The following is a 21,598-nucleotide window of genomic DNA, read 5'->3' on the forward strand; positions in this document are numbered from 1 at the left end:
TTGCGTTGTAGGCATTCCTTCTGGTCGACGTTTCGGTCCAACCACGCTATGCGCACCCGAACCAATCTTTTCACGACTCGTACCTTCCGTGTCTGTAACACCGCTGTGTTGTTCGCAGTGGTTGTTTTCTTTCGGTGCTTGGTCAGGCCGTGAAAGAGAACACGAAGCCTCGTTGCTCTCCTTCGTATCTTTGGGAAAGCTTTTCGGATTCTTCCCGTTCCAGCCGCTCGCTGTCTTGCTTCCCGTAGACCTAGACCAGCAGTCTGATGGCTTGTGTCCTCGCTTGTTGCATATGAAGCAGTGGGGCTTTCCCTGAGAGCCTGAGGGCTCTTTGGCTGGTGTGCCACTCTTCGTATACACAGTTCCATCTTTACCTCTCGCCAGGTGGGTCAGGCCCCGAGTTTCGAGGTACTGATCGGCTGTTTCGGCCAAACTGTCCAAGTCTTGACAACCTCGCTCTTTCAGAAATATAGCGAGCTTCTGGTCACATTGAAGCAAGAATTGCTCTGAGACAACCCGGTTTCGCAAGGCGTCATATGTTCTTTCGGTTTTCGCCATCTCTTGCCAGTGGTCGAAATACCCCAGTAATCTGCCAGCAAATTGACGTCCTGTTTCGCCATTTTCCGGTTTGGCCTCTCGAAACTTGACTCGGTAGCCCTCCTGTGTATACCGGAACCTCTGAAGCAATGTCGACTTAAGCTTCACAAAGTCAGTCGCATCTTCAGCGGACATGCGTCCGACTACCGACAGAGCTTCCCCCGTTAAGCACAAGCTCAAGGAGAGGCCCCACTTGTCACTAGGCCATCCCTGGTTAGTGGCCACTCGCTCGAACCTTTGAATGTACGCATCCAGCTCGTCACGGGCTTCATTGAACGCCGGAATGACCTTGTGCGGGCTTCGAAACCCTTGAGTGCTTGCGTCACGATCAGTTGGTTCGGCGAGGACTGCTTGACCAGCTTGTAATTCCTGCACGCGCAGCTGAAGCTCAAGCAAGTGGCGTTCTCCAGCTTGCCGCTGTAACTCTCGTTCATGATCTTCTTTAGCTGCCTCACGCTTTAGCGCGTACTCCTCGCTTTATCTATCGCGTTCCTTCTCTATCCACTGCTGGAGCTCCTTGCCTGTAAGTCCCAACTCTTTACCTGCACCTATCAGTCTTTCGGCATCCATCTTTCAACCACCGCACGTGAACAAAGTGAGGCTCTCAAAAGATGTTAAGAGAGCTTAGTCCTGTCTCGCGGACGCCAGAAATGTAAAGAATGAGGTGCGGACCGTCACTTTGATTCATGTACGGTGCAATGAAGGAAGGAGCCTTGCACGATAAAGCTGGTAAGCAACATATATTATCAAGCAGAAACAACCTTCGAAGACAATACACGCATAACAGATATCCCCCAAATACCCTTCAAACGAAAAGGTCAATAAGCGTGGAATGTCCTAGAGTGATGCGCTCACATTCGTTGACGTCCTGCTCACGTCCCGGGTAAACGTCTGCAGCACAGCAGGCCGACGGTCGACCGTCTCAGCAGATAGACGGAACGTAGCGGCGCGGCTAAGTGAGCAGCAGGGTGAGTGGTGGTGGACCACGCGTTCAGGCAGGCAGACCGGAACCAGCAAGCGCAGGAAAGAAGCAGGCAGGAACCGGCCAGGTACCGGGCAGGACACGGACACCTTGGTCACCAGCGCCCGCAGGAGCGCGACCCGTCAGGAGGCTGCCCAGCGGTTGACCCGGGTAGCCCTCACGAAACGTGGCCTCTCGAACGCTGTGCCTCCGTGGCCACTCCCGCCAGCTCCTTGCTTCTTCTTCCTGTTGAGGCGTTTATTGGACGGTAGTCGGCGACGATATGCAATGGCGACAGTCAAGGCACAAAGACGGACTCAGAGCGCGAGCGCGTAGAGCCAAAGGCGACGACCCACTAGAAGGCTATAGAGAGCGCAACCCATTACTGAATAAAGGCTTCGCTACAATTTCCCCGGGTACGAAAAGGGAGCCGCCCGGCGACCTAACAGCTCGTCACTGTGAGTGGGTCATAGTAGGCCTTGAGACGCTCCACGTTGACGATGTCGCGCCCTCGACGGCGCATGTCCGAAGATGGTTCGATGGGCTCGATCACGTAGTTGACCGGGGATGTGCGCTCGACGACCCGGTAGGGGCCTTCGTATTTCGGCAGTAGTTTTGTAGAGAGGCCAGTTGCAGTGGTAGGGACCGAGAGCCATACGAGCGCTCCAGGGAGGAACGTGGACACAGAAGTGGTGGTTCCACCGCGAATGCTCTTCTGCCGCTCTTGTTCCTGCGTTGTAAACGTCTTGGCAAGCTCGCGACACTCTTCCGCAAGCCTGGCTGTGTCAGATATCGGCGCACACTCATTTGAATCCGGCTTGTATGGGAGTATCGTGTCGATGGTGTGCGACGGGTGCCTTCCGTACAATAGGAAGAAGGGTGAAAAACCAGTTGTGCTTTGAGGGGCGGTATTATAGGCGTAGGTGACGAAGGGCAGAATGGCATCCCAATTTGTGTGATCGGCGGCGACGTAGATTGAGAGCATGTAGCCGAGCGTGCGGTTAAAGCGTTCGGTGAGCCCATTCGTCTGCGGGTGGTAAGCAGTAGTTTTGCGGTGAACAGCACGGCACTCTTTTAGAATGGCTTAGACGACTTCCGACAAGAAGACACGGCCTCGATCGCTGAGAAGCTCCTGGGGTGGACCGTGACGCAGCATGAATCGGTGTAGCAGGAAGGAGGCAACATCGCGCGCTGTAGCCGCTGGGAGAGCGGCGGTTTCGGCGTATCGCGTAAGGTGGTCAACAGCGACGATGGCCCAGCGGTTACCAGCCGATGTCAGAGGAAGTGGTCCGTACAAGTCGATGCCCACGCGCCCGAACGGACGGTTCGGGCAAGGTAATGGTTGTAGACCGGCGGGTGACACGTGCGTTGAAGGTTTTCGGCGTTGGCAATCGAGGCAGGAGCGAACGAACTTCTGCACGTAGCGGTACATCCCTCGCCAGAAGTATCGTTGTCGAATGCGGTGGTAAGTTTTTGATACCCCAGAGTGCGCGCATTGTGGATCAGAGTGGAAAGACTCGCATATTTCAGAACGCAGACTGCGGGGTATCACAAGTAGCCACTGGCGGCCGTCGGCGTTGTAATTGCGTCGGTGCAGTAGGTCGTCACGAATGGTGAAATGGTGGGCTTGACGACACAACGCGCGAGTGGTTGGTGTTGCCGACGTATCAGTGAGCAAGTCTATCAGCGAGGCGATCCATTTATCCTTGCGTTGTTCGGCAGCGATGGTGTGAACGTCGATGGAAGAAACAACATTGTTAGGTACCGAGCAGGGGGCATCGTCGTCAGGCAAGGGGGAGCGCGAGAGGGCGTCGGCGTCAGCATGCTGGCGTCCGTTGCGGTACAGCACGCGAATATCGTAGTCCTGTAGGCGGAGTGCCCAGCGGGCGAGGCGGCCTGAGGGATCCTTGAATGACGACAACGAGCATAGTGCATGATGGTCGGTGATGACATCAAATGGGCGGCCATATAAATAGGGTCGCAACTTTGTAAGGGCCCATATGATCGCCAGGCATTCCTTTTCGGTGACGGTGTAATTGGTCTCGGCTTTAGTAAGCGTACGACTTGCATATGCCACGACATATTCAGGGAATCCTGGTTTGCGCTGCGCAAGGACAGCGCCAAGGCCAACACCGCTGGCGTCTGTGTGTACCTCTGTAGGGGCCGTAAGGTCGTAGAGGCGTAGTATGGGAGGCGACGTCAACAAACGAAGGAGCTTTGCGAAAGCGTCGTCGCACTCCGACGACCACGAATGGAGGGGCCCGTTACTTCCGAGGAGCTTCGTCAGCGGTGATAGAATAGAGGATAGAGGAAGTTTCGAATGAAGCGCCGAAAGTAGGAACACAGTCCTACGAAACTGCGCAGTTCTTTGACGGACGTAGGTTTCGGGAACTCGGTCACGGCCCGAAGTTTGGCTGGGTCGGGGAGAATTCCGTCCTTGGACACGACGTAGCCGAGTATTGTCAGGTGCCGTGCTGCAAATCGGCACTTCTTTAAATTCAGTTGCAGACCAGCGTCGCTCAAACGCGTCAACACATGCCGGAGGCGTTGAAGATGCGTGGAGAAGTCTGGAGCGAAAACGACGACGTCGTCGAGGTAGCACAAGCACGTGTGCCATTTCAGGTTGCGCAGAACAGTATCCATCATGCGCTCGAAGGTGGCGGGCGCATTACACAGCCCAAACGGCATGACGTTGAATTCGTACAAGCCATCGGGCGTGACAAAGGCGGCCTTCGGTCGAGCGTCATCAGCCATAGGTACCTGCCAGTACCCTGAGCGCAAATCGATAGACGAAAAGAATTCGGCTCCTTGTAGGCTGTCAATCGCGTCGTCTATTCGCGGTAGTGGATACACGTCCTTACGAGTGATCTTATTGAGTCGTCGGTAGTCCACACAGAACCGCACAGAACCGTCCTTCTTCGCAACAAGTACGACAGGAGACGCCCAGGGGCTGTTAGATGGTCGAATAACATCGCGTCGAAGCATATCGTCGACTTGCTCGTTGATTACGCGGCGTTCTGTGGGAGATACGCGATATGGACGTTGCCGCAGTGGTGGTTGGGCGCCAGTGTCGATGCGATGCGTAACGGTGGACGTGCGGCCGAGAGAAGTTTGAGCAATATCGAAAGATGCGCGAAATTCTTCCAAGAGGTCTAGAAGCTGGGAATGCTGGACCGGCGTAAGGTTGTCAGCAATGGAAGAAGCAAATACATCAGCGGGCGATGAACCAGACGTGGTAACAGAACTGAGCGTGCCGGAACTGGGGCAGTGCGTGCCATCTGGTTCGTTCATAAATTGTGCGTCTTCGAGGGGTTCCACGCTGCCGAGACATTCTCCTCGCACCAACGTAACACTGTACGGAGATGGGTTGATAACAAAAATTGACGTGCTGCCCTGAGTGACTTGCACGGTCGCGAAGGGCACCAGCAAGCCTTTCCTCGTGCAAACACGGTCGGATGGCGAGAGGAGGGTGACGGTGTCGGAGAGACTGGCGCAGTAGACGGACACGGCCGTTGACGAGTATGCAGGCAATTTGGTGTCCTCTTTGATGAGTACATTGCTCACAGACGATGGACTGTCAGCCGGCGTCAGATCAGAGAATGGTGAGAGCTCTATTTCGGCGGGTGCGCAATGAATCACGGCGTCGTGGTGGGAGAGAAAATCCCATCCTAGGATGACGTCGTGAGAGCATGCTGGAATTATTATCAATTCGACGGCGTACAGAGCATCCTTAATCATGACGCGGGCTGTGCACACCGCTGTAGGGTGAATACTTTGGGCGCTTGCTGTACGGAGGGAGAGCCCGGGAAGTGGCGTCGTCACTTTTCGCAGTAGTCGGCTAAGCTTGGCGTCAATAACGGATACGGCGGCTCCAGTGTCAATAAGGGCAGATGCGCGCACACCGTCCACAAACACGTCTAACACGTTTGATGGGCTTCGCTGAGGGCTTTCGCTGTTCGATAGCGTCGCAGCCCTTGCCTCGTGGACTGCGACGACTAGTTTTCCTGGTCACGTGTGACCGGCCGTGGCCGCATCGGTGACAGTGATCGGCGTCGTGGTGACGGCGAACGGTGGGTAGATGGAGCTGGGATAGACGACGGTGACATAGGCGGCGGTGAATCGTAATACGGGCGGCTTGACTGGCTGGAGATGGCTGAGGCTACACGAGGCGGCTGCACGCGATTGCAATAGCGGGCGACATGACCGGCGCAACCACAAGCGAAGCAGATCGGGCGGTTGTCAGAAGTGCGCCATCGGTTCGCCGGGGTAGGTCCCATCCATGGAGCAGGACGCGGTGGACGAGGCGTCTGCTGATACGACTGCATGATGGGCTGCATCGGTGGCCTAGGTATGGCGTCGGCAAACGCAGCCGGCCCATTCGCTTCGAAGGCTTGAGGTCTGGCGACGGCTTCGGCGTAAGTAAGTGGGGCAGCCACAGGAATCGCTTGGGGTGAACTGGCTACAACCTGCGCGTAACTGAGCGGCGCAGGTGCCGGAGGGGGCTGGTGGTATTCCGGCATGACCTCCGCGATTTCCTGCTGAATAGCGCGGCGTAAGGGAGCCAGCAGCATGGTCGACGGCTGTTCAACATGCTGCGGGTGAGGGAAGGCCAATAGGGAGAACTGGCGGGCAATTTCCTCGCGCACGAAGGACTTGATCTCGGCGAGCAAGGCGGACTGATCAGAAATGGCCGACAAGCCTGTGAGATCGGCGTCGCGTGATGGAGGTCGACGGGTCAGCAGTCGCTGCCGGCGCAGCTCCTCGTAGCTTTGGCAGAGCGTGATCACCTCGGCCACAGTACGAGGGTTCTTGGCGAGCAGCATAGTGAAGGCATCGTCGTCGATGCCTTTCAGAACGTGGCGGATCTTGTCAGACTCAGGCATGGCCGCGTCAGTCTTCTTGCACAAGTCCAGGACGTCTCCTATGTAGCTCGTAAAGGACTCACCGGTCTGCTGAGCTCGTTCACGTAAACGTTGTTCGGCTTGCAGTTTACGAACGGCAGGGCGGCCAAAGACATCGATGATGGCGGTCTTGAAAGCAGACCACGTGGGGAACTCGGTGGTGTGGTTGTTGTACCACAGGCCCGCCACACCCGCGAGGTAGAAAACCAGGTTGCTGAGTTTGCCTGCCTCGTCCCATTTGTTTGGTACGCTCACACGCTCGTACATCGGAAGCCAGTCCTCAACATCGGTCCCATCCGCGCCGGTGAAGATAGGAGGGTCGCGGATGCGGGGGACACCGGGGCATGCGGTCGTTGAGGAAGGAGACGTTTGCTGAGCAGCGTCTTGAGGCATGGTAGTTGGTAGGGTACGGGATCTCAGCTCCAGGGGCATCGAATAGGAGCACAGCACTCTCCACCAATTTGTTGAGGCGTTTATTGGACGGTAGTCGGCGACGATATGCAATGGCGACAGTCAAGGCACAAAGACGGACTCAGAGCGCGAGCGCGTAGAGCCAAAGGCGACGACCCACTAGAAGGCTATAGAGAGCGCAACCCATTACTGAATAAAGGCTTCGCTACATTCCTTTATTCTTCGCCACCACCACCACGCGCCCCATTTTTGTCCGCAACGTGTCGCATTCCTCGCTGCTGTCCTCGTCTTCACTATTTCACCACAGGGAACGAGAGCGCGCCGCATTATATACGAGCGCACAGCTGTGGCGGAAAGAGAGAAACGGGAGAGGAGAAACGAAGCGGAGGCAGCGCTCACGCCACCTCCACCGCCCCACCTCCTCGCGCTCACGCGAGGAGGTGGGGCGGTGGAGGTGGCGTGAGCGCATTATGGGTGTGGAAGCCGCAGAACGGACACCGCCCCGAGCATAAGATGCTTTCGCATCTAAACAAGTGAACGATTATTGGGCTGGGCGCGATGACGCTCGGTGCTCGCGCTCGCCCTGCCGCTGAAGACAGATCAGTCGCAGCCGGGCCTTCGTAAAGTAAAGCTATTTTCTTGTCGCCTTCGTGTTCTCTCTGAGGGCTCCGGCCAACTACTGGCCCTGAGCCCACAATAGACATGTTCATCTCTGTGTAAGCTAAATTTAAGGCCGGTGACGAAAGCAGCCCATTTCGAAGCAATATCGCAAAAACCAGGTATCGCTGCTTGCTTCGTTTGTGCATTTCCCTTTCGCTGTAACATTCTTTGTCTCAAGATATAGCGAAATAAAACCTTTGTACAGGTGCGGTCAACGCCTGCGACGCGAGCACGCAAGGACGGAACCACGCAACCGCGCGCATGCTGCGAACGCCACAGCATGCGCGCGTTACAAAGAAATAAGGTCGAGCGCACGCTGGAGCGCTAACCGAGCCGACCAAACTCGGCACTCGGCATCAGCACTTGGCATGCTTTCTCCTCGCGATGTCGCCAGCGCCGCCGGGTCTGGTGCGAAAGCTGCGCTCGCGCAGCGCACAATGCTTCGCAGTCGCCCGCGAGGCTTCCCCAATTTCCCTTTCCAACTACCTCCTGTCGCACCGCACAAGCAAGAGACAGGGAGGAGGGTGGAGGCGTTCGCCATACGTATAGACTGAATGTCGCCGGTGCTGTGACGGCTCCGTACAGGATACAAGTGCGTTTTGTTCATTTATGGTTGCCCATTTTCATTGCTAGTTTTACGATGTATAGTAGACACGTTGGGAGTTGTAAAATCGAACATCGAAATCTTTAGCTTTTTCTTAGGGAATGCAGCATGCGTTCAAAGTTTGGTGTACCTGATATAAAAACTTAGCGTTACATAGCAGTCACAATTTGAGCTTCTTTTTTTCAGTTGTCTTCCTGGATGAGTACTTAGCTTTCCTTCAGAAGGACACCGTTCTGTTGCATGTGCGACCCTTTGGATGCAGTCGCGAGTACAGTAAACGTAGATGATATTACCTTTGTGCCACCAAAACATAAGCAAAATAGAGACGAGGAAAAAGGAGGCGATGAAAACTCAGGCACTTTCACTGTGAACGACGTGTAGTAAATGTAGGTTGGCTAATCAAAACCTGCAACAATATTTCGCCAAAATTACTTATTTATTTATTTATTTATTTATTTATTTTGTTACCCTCAATCGCCGAAGCTTTACAGAGGGGAGTGGGTTACAACATGAAAAATACAAAACAACGAAAAAAAAACGTGCTATTTTATACATGAACAAGACTAAAGCGAAAAACATCTCTACTCAATGAAACGCAACAAAAGTGAAACGTAAAAATAAGCAAATCACAAGAAGCAAATAGTGAATGTGGTAAAATTATACAGTACTAGCAAGAAAGTGTAAAAGTAAGAGAAATAACACACACACAGAAAAAATCAAGAATCCACTGGAAAACGCTGGCATCTTGACACGTGGAGACAAATTCGCAGGGAGGGGGAATAGATCGGATGACTAGGGAGAGCTATCACGAAATAGGTGAACTGATAAAGAATGACGAAAGAGGGAGTGATCAGAGATGGAAACGATGTCACCTGGTAGCTGATTCCAATCGTTTGATGTGACCGGTATGAAGGAGCAAGAAAATGTGTTTGTGTAGCAGAAAGTACCTTTAACCTTGTGTTCGTGGTCGATCCGAGAGGAGCGATATGTGGGAGGCGTAATGAGCTCGTTACGCAGTGATGGATGATGGTAGGTCTTATGGAAAAGGCAAAGGCGGAAGTACTTGCGACGCAGTGATAGAGGTGGCAGTGACAAATGGTGCTTCATTGCTGTTACGCTTGATGTACGGTGATAATCCGATAGAATAAAACGTGCAGCGTTATTTTGAATTAGCTCAAGGTGCCTAATCAAGTTTTCGTGGTGAGGGTTCCAGATTGCAGCAGCGTACTCCAATTTCGAGCGCACGAGGGTTTTATAAAGAAGCATCTTCAAGGAAAGTGGGGCGTTGCTAAAATTTCGACGTATGTATCCCAATGTACGGTTAGCACTGTTCGTGATGACGTTAATATGGGCATTCCATGTTAGATTGAAAGAAATGGTAACGCCTAAGTACCGGTATGACGACACGTGGTCAAGATAAACATCACCCAGTTTGTATGTTGAGGAGTTATTAAACTGGCGGGAGACGGTCATTAGCTTGCATTTTTTGGGATTTAATTTCATAAGCCATTTATCGCACCAATTCCTAATGTTATTTAAGTCTGTCTGCAAGATGTTCCTATCATCATCGGTACGTATTTCTCTGTAAAGCACACAGTCGTCGGCATATAAATGAACGGATGAAGAAACGCAGTCAGGGAGGTCATTAATATATATTAAAAACAGCAGAGGTCCCAGAACTGAGCCCTGCGGTACACCCGATGTTACACTTACTTCCGGCGAGTCATGACCGTTAACAGTGACGTACTGAAGACGGTTTGTTAGAAAGTAGTCGAGCCATGCCAGTACATTGACCCTACTTCAATGACATGACCAGGGCACTCAGTTATCTTGAGCGTTGCTCCCTAGAGCGTAACCATGCTTTGGTTGACCACCTAATGAATATGTGTACGGGATCAAATAGTAAAACGATGTGTCACGATAAGAGGACAATATTGGACAAAATAGAGGTTTATTTACAGGGTATGGACGGCAAATGCGTGCCCGTACTGCGCGTCGTTCTTCTCTTCTTCACCCATCTATTGTTGCGATATTAATTATATGGACAGTCTCGGCTGGGTTTTTCCGTCCCCGCTGCCGCCGTCATGTACCGTATATGTATAGTCTCTATATATATAGATATATATAAGTCCCAAAGAAAAATAATTCAGAAAAATGCATCCGAAGCGCGGAATAGAACCAGCAACCTCTCGCTCCACAGCGCGTGGCGCTAGCCATTACGCCACAAAGAGCAGATCCTTCAGTAGCTAACGGCGAGCGTTATATTGTCACGTGGTCGTGACGTCGACGAAGACCGCAGGTGAGGTGTCCAAGGTGAAACTCTTTATTTGGCCGAACTTGTGGCCGAGAAACAGAAAGTTAATTTACAGCAATACACGCGGTATGCAATGATAGCGGCGAACAGAGCGTCGACCGTCGATCAACTGACAAGCGGTGAAGCCGGTCGGCATTTATACATGTGCCGTCGAATATTCCAGCGTTATCGCTGGTCGTCGCGCAAGGTCTAGGATAAAGGCTCTGTTATACTCCGACTTCCGACGCGAGCACGGGCGAGGACGTTGCGTTCCGTTACAGCGAGCCGGCGACGCCAGGCGCAAATCGGTCTCCGCCACAGTCCAGGCGGCTCCAACGGGCCGGTGCGAGCGCATCTCGAGGAGCGCGCGCGCAGTAAAGCGAAGAACGCGCCGCGACACCTGTCGGGAGCCGACGAAACAGCCCGCGAAGCAGGTTCCTGTACGTGCGAGTCCGGCGCGTCCGGCGCGAAATGCCGCAGGATCTATTCGGAGCCGAGCGACGCCCGAGCGCGCCAGCAGCCGTCGGGTACGTCGGCGTTCAGCCGACGCCGGACTCTAGAGGGCTGTTTTTTGCTGACGTAACGTCGCCGTGACGCGCGCACGCGCGCGTCGACGTTACGCTGGAGTACATCAAAGCTCGAGTGTTCGCGTCTTGCGCGCAATCTTAACAAAACGATCTACAATATTCGCGAAGCTTCTGGAACAATGAGACGCGGTTTGCGCTGAGCGTTCCTGACAGTCTTTGTGGGCAAAAACTGAATACAGGGAAAGTGATAATAAGAAACGCACGTGGCAATGACCCCATCTGAAAAAGCATCGTCCCAATGCTTACAACAGAAAACGGGGGGGGGGGGGCAAATGCATGCAACAATAAATAACACCAATATAGTAAGAAAGTAAATAAACAAGCACAGGCAAGATAGTACAAGAATAAAGTAAAAATACAGTCCTCAGATTCACTAACGCGCGTAGTATGGCTTGAGGCGCACGACATGGACGACTTCAGGTCGCGCACGGCGCCGCTGAGAGATCGTAATGCCATCAGGGACAACCTCGTAGTCGAATGCGCCGAGGCGTCGTAGTACCCTGTACGGTCCGAAGTATCGTCGAAGAAGCTTCTCACTAAGTCCCCGTCGGCGTATTGGCGTCCATATTCATACGCGGTCACCGGGTTGGTATTCCATGTGGCGTCGTCGAAGGTTGTAGCGGCGGCTGTCATTCGTCTGCTGGTTCTTGATCCGTAGGCGGGCGAGCTGTCGAGCTTCTTCGGCGCGCTGTAGGTAGGTGGTCACGTCGATGCTTTCCTCGTCGGTCACGTTTGGTAACATGGCGTCGAGCGTCGTTGCCGGGCTCCGTCCGTAGACCAACTTGTATGGCGTCATCTGCGTCGTTTCCTGTACGGCCGTGTTGTACGCGATGGACACGTACGGAAGGATGGCGTCCCACGTCTTGCGTTCGACGTCGACGTACATGGCCAGCATGTCGGCGATGGTCTTATTTAGACGCTCGGTGAGGCCGTTGGTCTGTGGGTGGTACGTGGTGGTCCGGCGGTGGCTTGTGTGGCTGTATGCCAAGATCGCCTGAGTTAGGTCAGCCGTAAACGCCGTACCTCTGTCGGTGATGAGAACCTCTGGGGTGCCGTGTCGAAGGACGATGCTCTCAACGAAGAACTTGGCTACCTCAGCGGCACTGCCTTTGGGCAGGGCTTTTGTTTCGGCGTAACGCGTGAGGTAGTCGGTAGCCACGACGATCCATTTATTTCCGCAAGTCGACGTTGGGAACGGCTCCAGGAGGTCCACCCCGATCTGCTGGAATGGTCGCCGAGGAAGCTCGATCGGCTGAAGGAAGCCTGCTGGTCTTGTGGGTGGTGTTTTCCGTCGCTGACAGTCTCGGCACGTCCTTACGTAGCGAGTGACGTCGGTGGCAAGGTGCGACCAGTAGTACTTTTCCTATACTCGTGCGAGCGTGCGGGAAAGTCCCAGGTGTCCAGCCGTCGGGTCGTCGTGCAGGGCATACAGAATTTCTGGTTGCAATCCCGAAGGTACAACGATAAGGGAGCTGGCTCGGGTTGGAGAGAAGTTCTTCTTTACGAGAACGTTGTTTTTCAAGGAAAATGCAGCCAATCCTCGCCTGAATACTTTTGGGACAACGATGGTCCTGCCCTCCAGGTATACCACTGGACCCTTAAGTTCCGGGTCCGACCTTAAGGGTCTAGAGAAGAATAAAAAGAAAAACAAATATACCTAAGTGAAATAGAAAAGCGGTTCTGCATCAAACACAGCGAATAAGTACAGGAACACGATACAGGCGGCACTCCCAAGAGCTAATAACGATTGTTGCATTTAACGACCCACAGAACCGCGTTATGATAATGATAGAGGCCGTAGTGGAGGGCTCCAGAAATTTGGACCACGTGGCATTATAAAACGTAAATTAAGCACACGGGCATCAAACTGCGGCCGCCGCGACCTACGGGTTAGCAGTCAAGTACCATAACCACTACACTACCGCTGCGGGTAAGCCCTAATAGCTATGAGAATTAGGCATTTAGGGTAAGACCGCAGAAAATTCAGTGCCAATGTAAAATAGCGTAAACCGACTCGTTCAGACGCTCATTAGAAAAACGGAGCATTTTGTATAACAACGTTTCTCCAATCCCTTTGCTAACGTCTTTGAGATGGCTGCTAGTAGTTTGTTGTTATAATGAAAACTCAATTTCGCTATTTTACCAAGCAGTAATCAGAATTTTCGTTTCTGTATACTCCAAGCGCGCGCAGATTATTATGTGTTTGTTCTTAACGTCGCCTTGAGATAACAGTAAACTTAATTAAGTAGAATATAAGTCTGTACACAGTAGCAGAAATAATGCAGACAGCTAAAGTGAGAACAAAGCTGAGAGCTTACCTTGCCAGCACGTTGAAGACATATTGTCGCAAGCAGACCCGAAAAAAGCTATACAGAGACATAAGTAATGCCTGGGATGGAAAAGGACAGCTTAGAAAGAACTTGTGCTCATAATCAAATTATGATTTAGAAAACTCATTGAATAAAAGAAAATAAAAGAAAATACGCCAAAATAGCTTCTATTAAGTGAATGCTTGATCTATTAAATCCAGCATCGGTAGCAGTGATGCTATAGCTGTTCGAATCTCATGATTACATATGAAACAGCGCACGACGACAGGCACAAAAGGAACGATAGGGACACCGCTGCACTCTCATCTGGTTTATTTCGCAGAAAAACATGGTCAATATACAACAAGTGTGACTGCTCTCCGCTGTTCTCTGAGACTGAAATACTTTCCAGACACAGAGATCAAGTGACCAGGGAAGTGATCGAGGCCTTCCACATCGCAAAAAGAAAAGATTACTGCATTAGCCAAGCATCGATAACTTTGAGCGATTGCGAAGTGTGCTTTTTAGAAAGTATGATGTAGCCTGAACGTCATTGCAGCACGTGGTACACAGTCTTGTTGTATATTAACCATGTGTTTCTGCGAAATAAACCAGTTGAGAGTGCAGCGGTGTCCCTATCGTTCCTTTTGTGCCTGTCGTCGTGCGCTGCTTCATATGTAATCATGAACTATCACCAACTCGCCCAACTTTCGACATTACTGTTCGACTCTCGTTTGCATATAAGTCAATCTCATTGCATGTAAGTCAAACTTGCATCGACGAGGTCCTTCAAATCGCCGATGTGTGAAAGCCACGAGACGCAAACCCCTTTTCTTGCTTTCTTCAAACTTCGCAACGAAGCACAACGCAAGTGAAACTTCGATAACGACACTGCAGCGGCATCAGAATTTGTGTAAAAGACACCACGTGCATTGGAGTACGTGGCATAGGACAGTGGCTAAGAGCAAAGTGCCACAGCACTGACACAACTAAAAAAAAAAACCATCAAAACAAAACGTCCTCTGGGCGTAGACGTTCGCGCGTTTGCCTGTAGAGACGACACGAGCGCCACCACGTGACTCTGCGCCCTAAATAAGGACGCTCAGAGCTCATCCCTGCCCTCGCCGGAAAACTCTCGCGAAAAGATAATATAATGTCACTGCCTTTACTTTTAATCTGGTGGCTAAGTGGGAGCATATCGGCTTGAGGAGCGGAGTTTCAACCAAAGTTTATTGTTTCGCACCGTGGTGTTGCGATCGCATTATCTTGCATCTTAAGATACACGATACATTCTTCAATGTATCGGAAATACAGATAGTGATACACGTATCGCGACACAGATACAAGATACCCAAAGAGTATGTAAGATAGCATCTTCGATACTGCCCAGCACTGTTTATGACAAGTTGAGAAAAGTGATAACATGCGAGGAGCGGCTTGGGAAGCGATCATAAATGGATAACATTAGAAGTGGGACCTGTGACCGGAGAATGGTACACAGGATCTAGGTTGAGCCGCTCATATTTAATTACCAACAAATAATAAATACAAGAATCGATCGAGAAGTTGGCAAAATACCGGGCAAGAACTGGGAGCTTTGTAAGCTGCTACATGCAGTGACGGCAGAAATAAGGCAAGAGACGCTAACGATTGGCTCAAAAGGAAAGAAAAAGCCAGAAAACTCGCAGAACAAGGAAATTCGAGAAGCATCATGGGAGCATAGACAGGCAAGAAAGGTGAAGCGAGCGCCGAACAAAGTCAACAAAAGGTGGGAAATATATCTGTATAAATGCGTTGTACATATATTGGCGGAAGCAATGGTTATAGTGGAAGTGATCAAAGATCCGCGAGAAAAAGGCCACACCTGTGGCATTTTGGAGTAACATAAACGCGCAAGGTGAGAAGTCTGTCACGATGCAACGGCATATTGTAAATAAAGGAGGAGACAGATTGGAATGGTACGAGGCGCTAAGTTACGTCCGAAAGGTAACGGCCGATTCGTTTAAAAAGAGCAGCCAGGGGACTTACCCGGAGAGTATGAAGGAGAACGCAGCCAAAGGAGGTTCTTGAACACCTTGCAGAAGGCGGAACAAAAAAAAAAATTCAAAGCGCCCTCTCCCGGGTTTAGATGGGGTTAACAAAGTAGGATCACTTTTGAAAGCATCGGACAAGACAGGCGCATACCGGACATTTGGCAACAAAGTAGGGTGTCCTTAATTTACAAAGGTAAGATAGACAAGGATAGCATTCACTCATAGAGACCGTTGAACGTTTACATTTGTATCATGCAGGTTGGCGATGCATGCAACAAAATTGAAAGGGGAAAATGGGCAGAACATAATTATATTTTGCGAGAACTCCACAAAACATTTGGGATCTGCCGGCGAGACGATAACCTGTTTGTTATTGGGCAAGGGCATAAAAATAGCTAGAATAAAAAAACCGACATTAATACGTAGCTTAACCAGACATTAATTGTGCGTATGATAACGTTAATAAAGAAATGCGATAGCATATATGAAATAATATGTATAGTGTGGGGTTTGAAGATGAGCCGCTTTCGGAACGCAAGGAGACAGTTCACACAGTCGTGCAACAAACACGTGTACATTTATTAACCTCTGCTTTTACATACGGCGAGCTTGCCAGCCGAATCTGATACACAGCTAGTTAACTTGCTAAATAACCTTTTACAATGCCAATACAATACACAGAAAACATAACACGCACAATGAACCGGGAATGCGGCGTCGCCGACGTTCGACTCACCACGAGGGGCCCACGGGAAGCGAGCCGCGGTATCGTCCCCATGGACCCACCGCGGGAGACGTCCGCCTGCGCACGCCGCCAAACCCCAAATAGACTTTCTGCTGCTGTTGTCTGTCTGCCGGCCTAAAATCTTCCGCTGCCGGCGCCACCGCGCTAACCCTAACCCGTGCGAGCACAGTGCCACTGCTCGCTCGGCGGCTGATAAACCGAACTGGGACTAATACACGAAACGCGCGTGCGCCATGAGGCGCAAACGACTTTACAGCAGGTGATAGCACCCCCACAATAGGCATCCCCTGTATACAGCTGTTGAGGGATATACCAAGAAAATACAGTCTGCGCAGATTGAGTAGCAAGGAGAACGTTTATATAAGAAAGGGTCAGGCGTTGACTGCACATAGACAGTCCACATTCGCTGAGTGGTTGCCTATACCAACACGAGGCCGACTCGTATCTAATTCCATCCATATGAAAGCTGAATAACAGGAGAAGCTTGACGACTCGAGATAGTAGGAAAAGTATTCAAGGACCAAACTTCAACATGATGAAAAAAAAAAGAGAACTTGAATCAGTCCCTCTTGACCATTTCAGCAGATCGCTACTTTCTTGGTCAAGTTCACAAAAGGCTGAAAAAAGTAAAAAGGCAGAAATAAACAGTAATACCTCGACACTGGAAGAGTTATTTAGGCAGCCGCTTTATTATTGTTGGGAGCTTTATGCCTGTTAAAAATATAAAGTGAGGAAACTGGAAATTTCTTAGGATAACAGAGAGCTGAGCTTGTTGGTAAGTACTCATTCTAAAAAGACAGGAAGAAACGTGTCGTAGGTATTCCGTACATTCATTGCGTATCGCACAGGCTAAAGAAAGTAGGAAGTAGATACGGCGTTAAGGTTGTTTTCACAGCTGCCAATAGGCTAGGTAAGATATGTGCCGCTGTGCAGAGCGAGTAAAAGACAAGAAGCGGACCGATATTTGTTTCGTAAAACACACCAACAAATTCACTGATTGCCGTACAAGTATGGTGCATAAGGTCCCATTCAGCTGCGGCCGCTTCTACGTAGGACAGACGGGCCGATGCATTAACCAGAGACTATTGGAATATACGAGATCGCTAACCGGAGCCTCACCTTCTAATGTATTTTTACATTGTCGAGAGTGTAAGCGCATGCCAAAATTCAATAAATGTGCAGTGTTGTACCGGCACAGAAATGTAGAAACGCGCCTGACGATTGAGGCATGGCATATCGAGAATAGTGGTAGCGCATGCGTGAGCCAAACGTCGATTAACTTGCTTAAAGATGAAATCAAGTGCCTTAACAGTTATCTTCCACGTAGGCCCCCACGTGTGTCGGATTGATAGGTTCGCCTGCTGTATGGGCATGCGCAGATAAGTTTTCGTGCCTTCTTTCTTTTCCGCCGTTGTGCGTCTCCTCAGTTGCTAGTTGGCGTTTGTGGGGTCCTGACTTCGTCCTTGTGTCCGTGTTTGCACGCCCTGTGTTTTTAGAATGGAAATTTCTGGCCTGGTTGGTGCGTTTATTGTGTAATACGGCCATCCGTAGTGTTTTGGAAACGATCTAGTTGGAATCGTGTTTGCTGTTCTTCGTCCTTGAAAAAACCTCCTTGAAAGCCCCTCAATTTTGGACTTTAAAACCTGTATCAACTGTGAACACGTACTTCCAGGTGAAACCCTTCAAGTGGCCGTGGGCTGCCTCGATGCCAGCGGAGTACACGACGATGAGGTAGGCCGCCTTTCTCAGCACTGCACCGGGTGATAAAGAAAAAGAATTTGTCCGGGAACGTTTTGAGTAGTAATGGCAGAACTCCAATTCTGCGATCCCGGTCATCTGAACCTTTTATGGACATCAGCGATTTAGTTCGCGTGAAGGGCACCACATGGCGTATCAACCTTAAAGATTTCAAAAGTCTCGCCATGACGTATGCAGTGACGTGGCACTAAATAAAAGATAACCAAAAAGAAACAGTACACACACCCTGAGACTGCCCCTTCACCTCATTACGAAACAAGCATAGCGCTGTTATCGCGAAGGCGACATGCTACTTGCTCGACTGGCAATGAATTGCAGACGTACTGCGCCAGACAGCTCCCAGCATTCCGCACGAGATGTCTGGTCGTGATAACTGCGCCCGCGATGCTTCCAGTGAATCCTTTCTTTATTTGTGCTGCTTGGCTTCTGGACTGGGATATTGTATCAACGTACTGCTTGCCGAGCTTTTTGCGCAGCCGGCGTGAAGCATTAGGTAGGACTTGGTGTTTTCGGAGTTTATTTTTCTTCAAATTCGGGGGGTGTTTTTGGGAGATTATATTTCTGGCTGAAGTGCGGCGTTTATTGGAGCTTATTTTTCGCAAATCCTCAAGTTCAGGGTTTATATTTGCCTTATTCTCAGTACTCTAATATATCCGATGAAGTGATATCGGAACATGAAAGCATGAGAACACACGAAGCGTATCATAGCGAACTTTGATGCTATGTGTGGATATTTCAGTTGCGTGAGTATGTATGTACAGTAAACTGTGTTTCGTGGACACATTTTCGTATTGAAGAACTGCGACTGAGTGTTGTACTATGTGCCTCTGTATAGCTTTGTGTTTGTCTTCCACTTTGCGACGGCAAGTATTGTGTAAGAGGAGTATGAGGTCATTTCAACGGCCGTTTTTGCCGCCGCCGCCGGTGTCCGTAACTGCTGTCGTGCGAAATAAGAAAAAAAAAACGAAATAAGAAAAAACATCTAGGACGGAACGGGGTTCGAACGTCGGCCCTCTGCGTGGGAGCCCAGTATTCTACCTGAGGGTCAGGCCGTTGCTTGGAACGGCTTTGCAGAAAGAACCTACACAGGCTTCGTGTCGGGAAGGAACCACATTAACATATGTAATATAGCGTGCTAGAAGAGTAAAATAAAAACTACGCGTCACTCAGCGCGAATTCTGTAACCAGGCGCCACGCAATGCGAATTTCGCAACGAGTGGGTTGTTGAATGCTTCCAACCCATTAGAAAGCGCTCTGACATAATTCTTCATCGTCATCAGGCACAGCATCAACAAAGTGCACATAATGACTTACAGGTGTTTAGCGGGTGCCACGGTTCTCCGCAGAATGGCGAAAAATGGCATAATGGCTGCTTCCGAACTTCACAAAAATGATGATTTATGGCGTAGTGGGTATCTTGATAGTGTGCTTGTATTAGTAGCCCCAAGAGAGTTTACAACGGCTCTAGAAATGCCGCTCTTCCAGCTTTCGCTGTGACTGTGCTGCGCTTTCCGGACAGTCCTGGCGTTTTTAGGGGCGAAGCGGCTTAGGGCCGATCCTTGTCCCTCCCTCGTCGTCGTTGTCCGTAGCTCTGGTTTGCATAGAGTCCCCTAAAAGGTTTAACAATAGACTAATATAAATCATAATAGCGATAGAACAATATAAAATACGTAGAAGCATGAACCCTTGTACAAGACGGCCATTTCAACGCAGACATTATGGACCTTAGGACCTAGCTTTGTCGTCGACGCTCACTGTCCGCTGTTGTGGTGGTTAGAAAACCGTTGCTATAGTCGAAATATATGTGTGTATGTTAATAAAAAAAAGCTCAGAATAGGCGAACAACAATCATAATTGTTACAGAACAATATAAGATACCTACAAGCACAAACCCTATATACTAGTCGTAGACTTCAACGTGCACATTATGGAGCTCCTACAATTACAAATCCTTTTAACTAGTCGGCGACTATGACGTAGACATTATGGACGTTACGACCTAGATTCGCCCACTCGTCATCATTCACTTAGTGGAGATGCAGTATATGACGTCTCGATACGCTCTACGATGCATTTCGTATGACTGTAAACAAACAACCAACGGGGGAACGTGCATACACCTCGTCTTCGCCAACGTCAGGCTAGATACGATCGAAGAACCATTGGCTCTACATTTCATGGACCACAAAGCAGTATTAATGAAGAAAAAACGGAATCCACAACTCAACACGACATACAAGTTGGGACCAATATAAAACACATTGTATATAGCTGTACACACGCGTTGTCACTCATTTACATGCGTGAGTGACCAATGTCACGGGAGATTCACGGTTACCGAACGATCCCCAGTGCTTCGCCCACTCATCATTCACTTCGTGGATATGCGTGTATTTTTCTTTTTTTTTCTTTTTTCTCGCGCCACGTGCGCAGGCAGGGAGTTCGTCTTTCAACATGGGCAAATCACTCTTCCTACAGTGCGCGCTTTCGACGCTGCTTCGTCGTCGTCTCAGCGGCGTCACGGCACCTCATCACATAAGCCCCCATTTAAAGGAGTGTTCTAGGGGAACACTTTAACGTGAAGGTGATCACAGTCATAATACCTCCGACAGGACACACTGGCACACGAGAATGTTTATATACTTCACACACTATCACCCACGAATGAATATGCAGCGGCAATGCCACACTCTGACACATCAACCCGTGCAGCACATTCCAATAGTCCGATCGGCTGGAATTCCATGCATTACATTCGTCAATAGTCTTCAGGATCGCCGTAAACATATCACCGGTTGTTTCCACCGGTTTATAAAGGTATGTAGCAGGTCTAAATGATGCTTGCGTGTAATGTAGCAAAGAATCTATGCTAAAGAAATCTATTGATAGATAAAGTGACACTCGGCATCGCTTTAACCGCATGCGTTGATCATTGAGAGTGAACATGTGGCCTAGAACGGTATCCTGAATAATCATTCTCTCTAATGAAAGGTACATCTTTGCAGCGTCAAATCACAATCCCTTGGATGTACCTCAAGCTTCGTGATATAGACATAATGGCCCTTAAAGGGGTGGTGCCTTCAAATTTCGAGGCTATAACAAGCCTGTTGTGAGTTTCCTCTGTATGCAAGGACACTCTACACGAAGGGTCGGACACAGCAAACGTTTAGAATATATTTCAATTCACTTCCAAAGTGTACCTAAATGCCCATTCTCCCGATCGAAACCCATCGCTAGCGCTCCAACTCTGACGTAGCTGTATAGGAAAGGCAACGAAAGTTGTAGTGACGTCACACCAGATCTACTGTAGTGACGTGAGTGACCTCCGGATCTTCGCCACCTCCGCAACGTACGTACCGGCTGTAGTGAACTAGAATATATTTTAGTTCACTATAGTACCGGCAAAGCATCGGTTTCGATCGCTTCCTGGCGAACTGCGTGACAGCCTTGTGTGGTCACGTGACGAAGCCTCCCACACTTCTACGTCACTGCCCAACCTCGGCGCCCAGAAACCGAAACCGAAAGTTGTCCACATCAAAATGCGATATTAACTTATTTAACGAGAATACATGAATCTTGGTGCGTGCATCATGCTTCCTGGAGCTATAGGAAACGCTTACAGTAAAGAACGCGCAAGCCACAAACATGGTGGCACCACCCCTTTAATAAATTTACGGGACTAGGAAAAGAGCCTAGCAGTGTATTTGTTTTTGGAGAAACTGCTCACTTGACGCGCAGT

At 50.1% G+C, this 21,598-nt stretch overlaps 1 protein-coding gene across 3 annotated transcripts in view; it reads left to right on the forward strand.

Moving 5' to 3' along the window:
• Nucleotides 1-21,598, forward strand: part of LOC119379438 (coiled-coil domain-containing protein 125) — a 258,527-nt gene that overhangs the window by 34,783 nt on the left and 202,146 nt on the right. For all 3 annotated transcript variants that reach the window (XM_037648748.2, XM_037648749.2, XM_037648750.2), the window contains exon 2: nucleotides 17,774-17,832. In XM_037648748.2, coding sequence (XP_037504676.1) covers nucleotides 17,774-17,832 — 59 coding nt within the window. The remainder of the gene's footprint in view (nucleotides 1-17,773; nucleotides 17,833-21,598) is intronic.

The sequence above is a fragment of the Rhipicephalus sanguineus genome, chromosome 1 (assembly GCF_013339695.2).
Source record: "Rhipicephalus sanguineus isolate Rsan-2018 chromosome 1, BIME_Rsan_1.4, whole genome shotgun sequence".
In the NCBI taxonomy this organism is placed as follows: domain Eukaryota; kingdom Metazoa; phylum Arthropoda; class Arachnida; order Ixodida; family Ixodidae; genus Rhipicephalus; species Rhipicephalus sanguineus.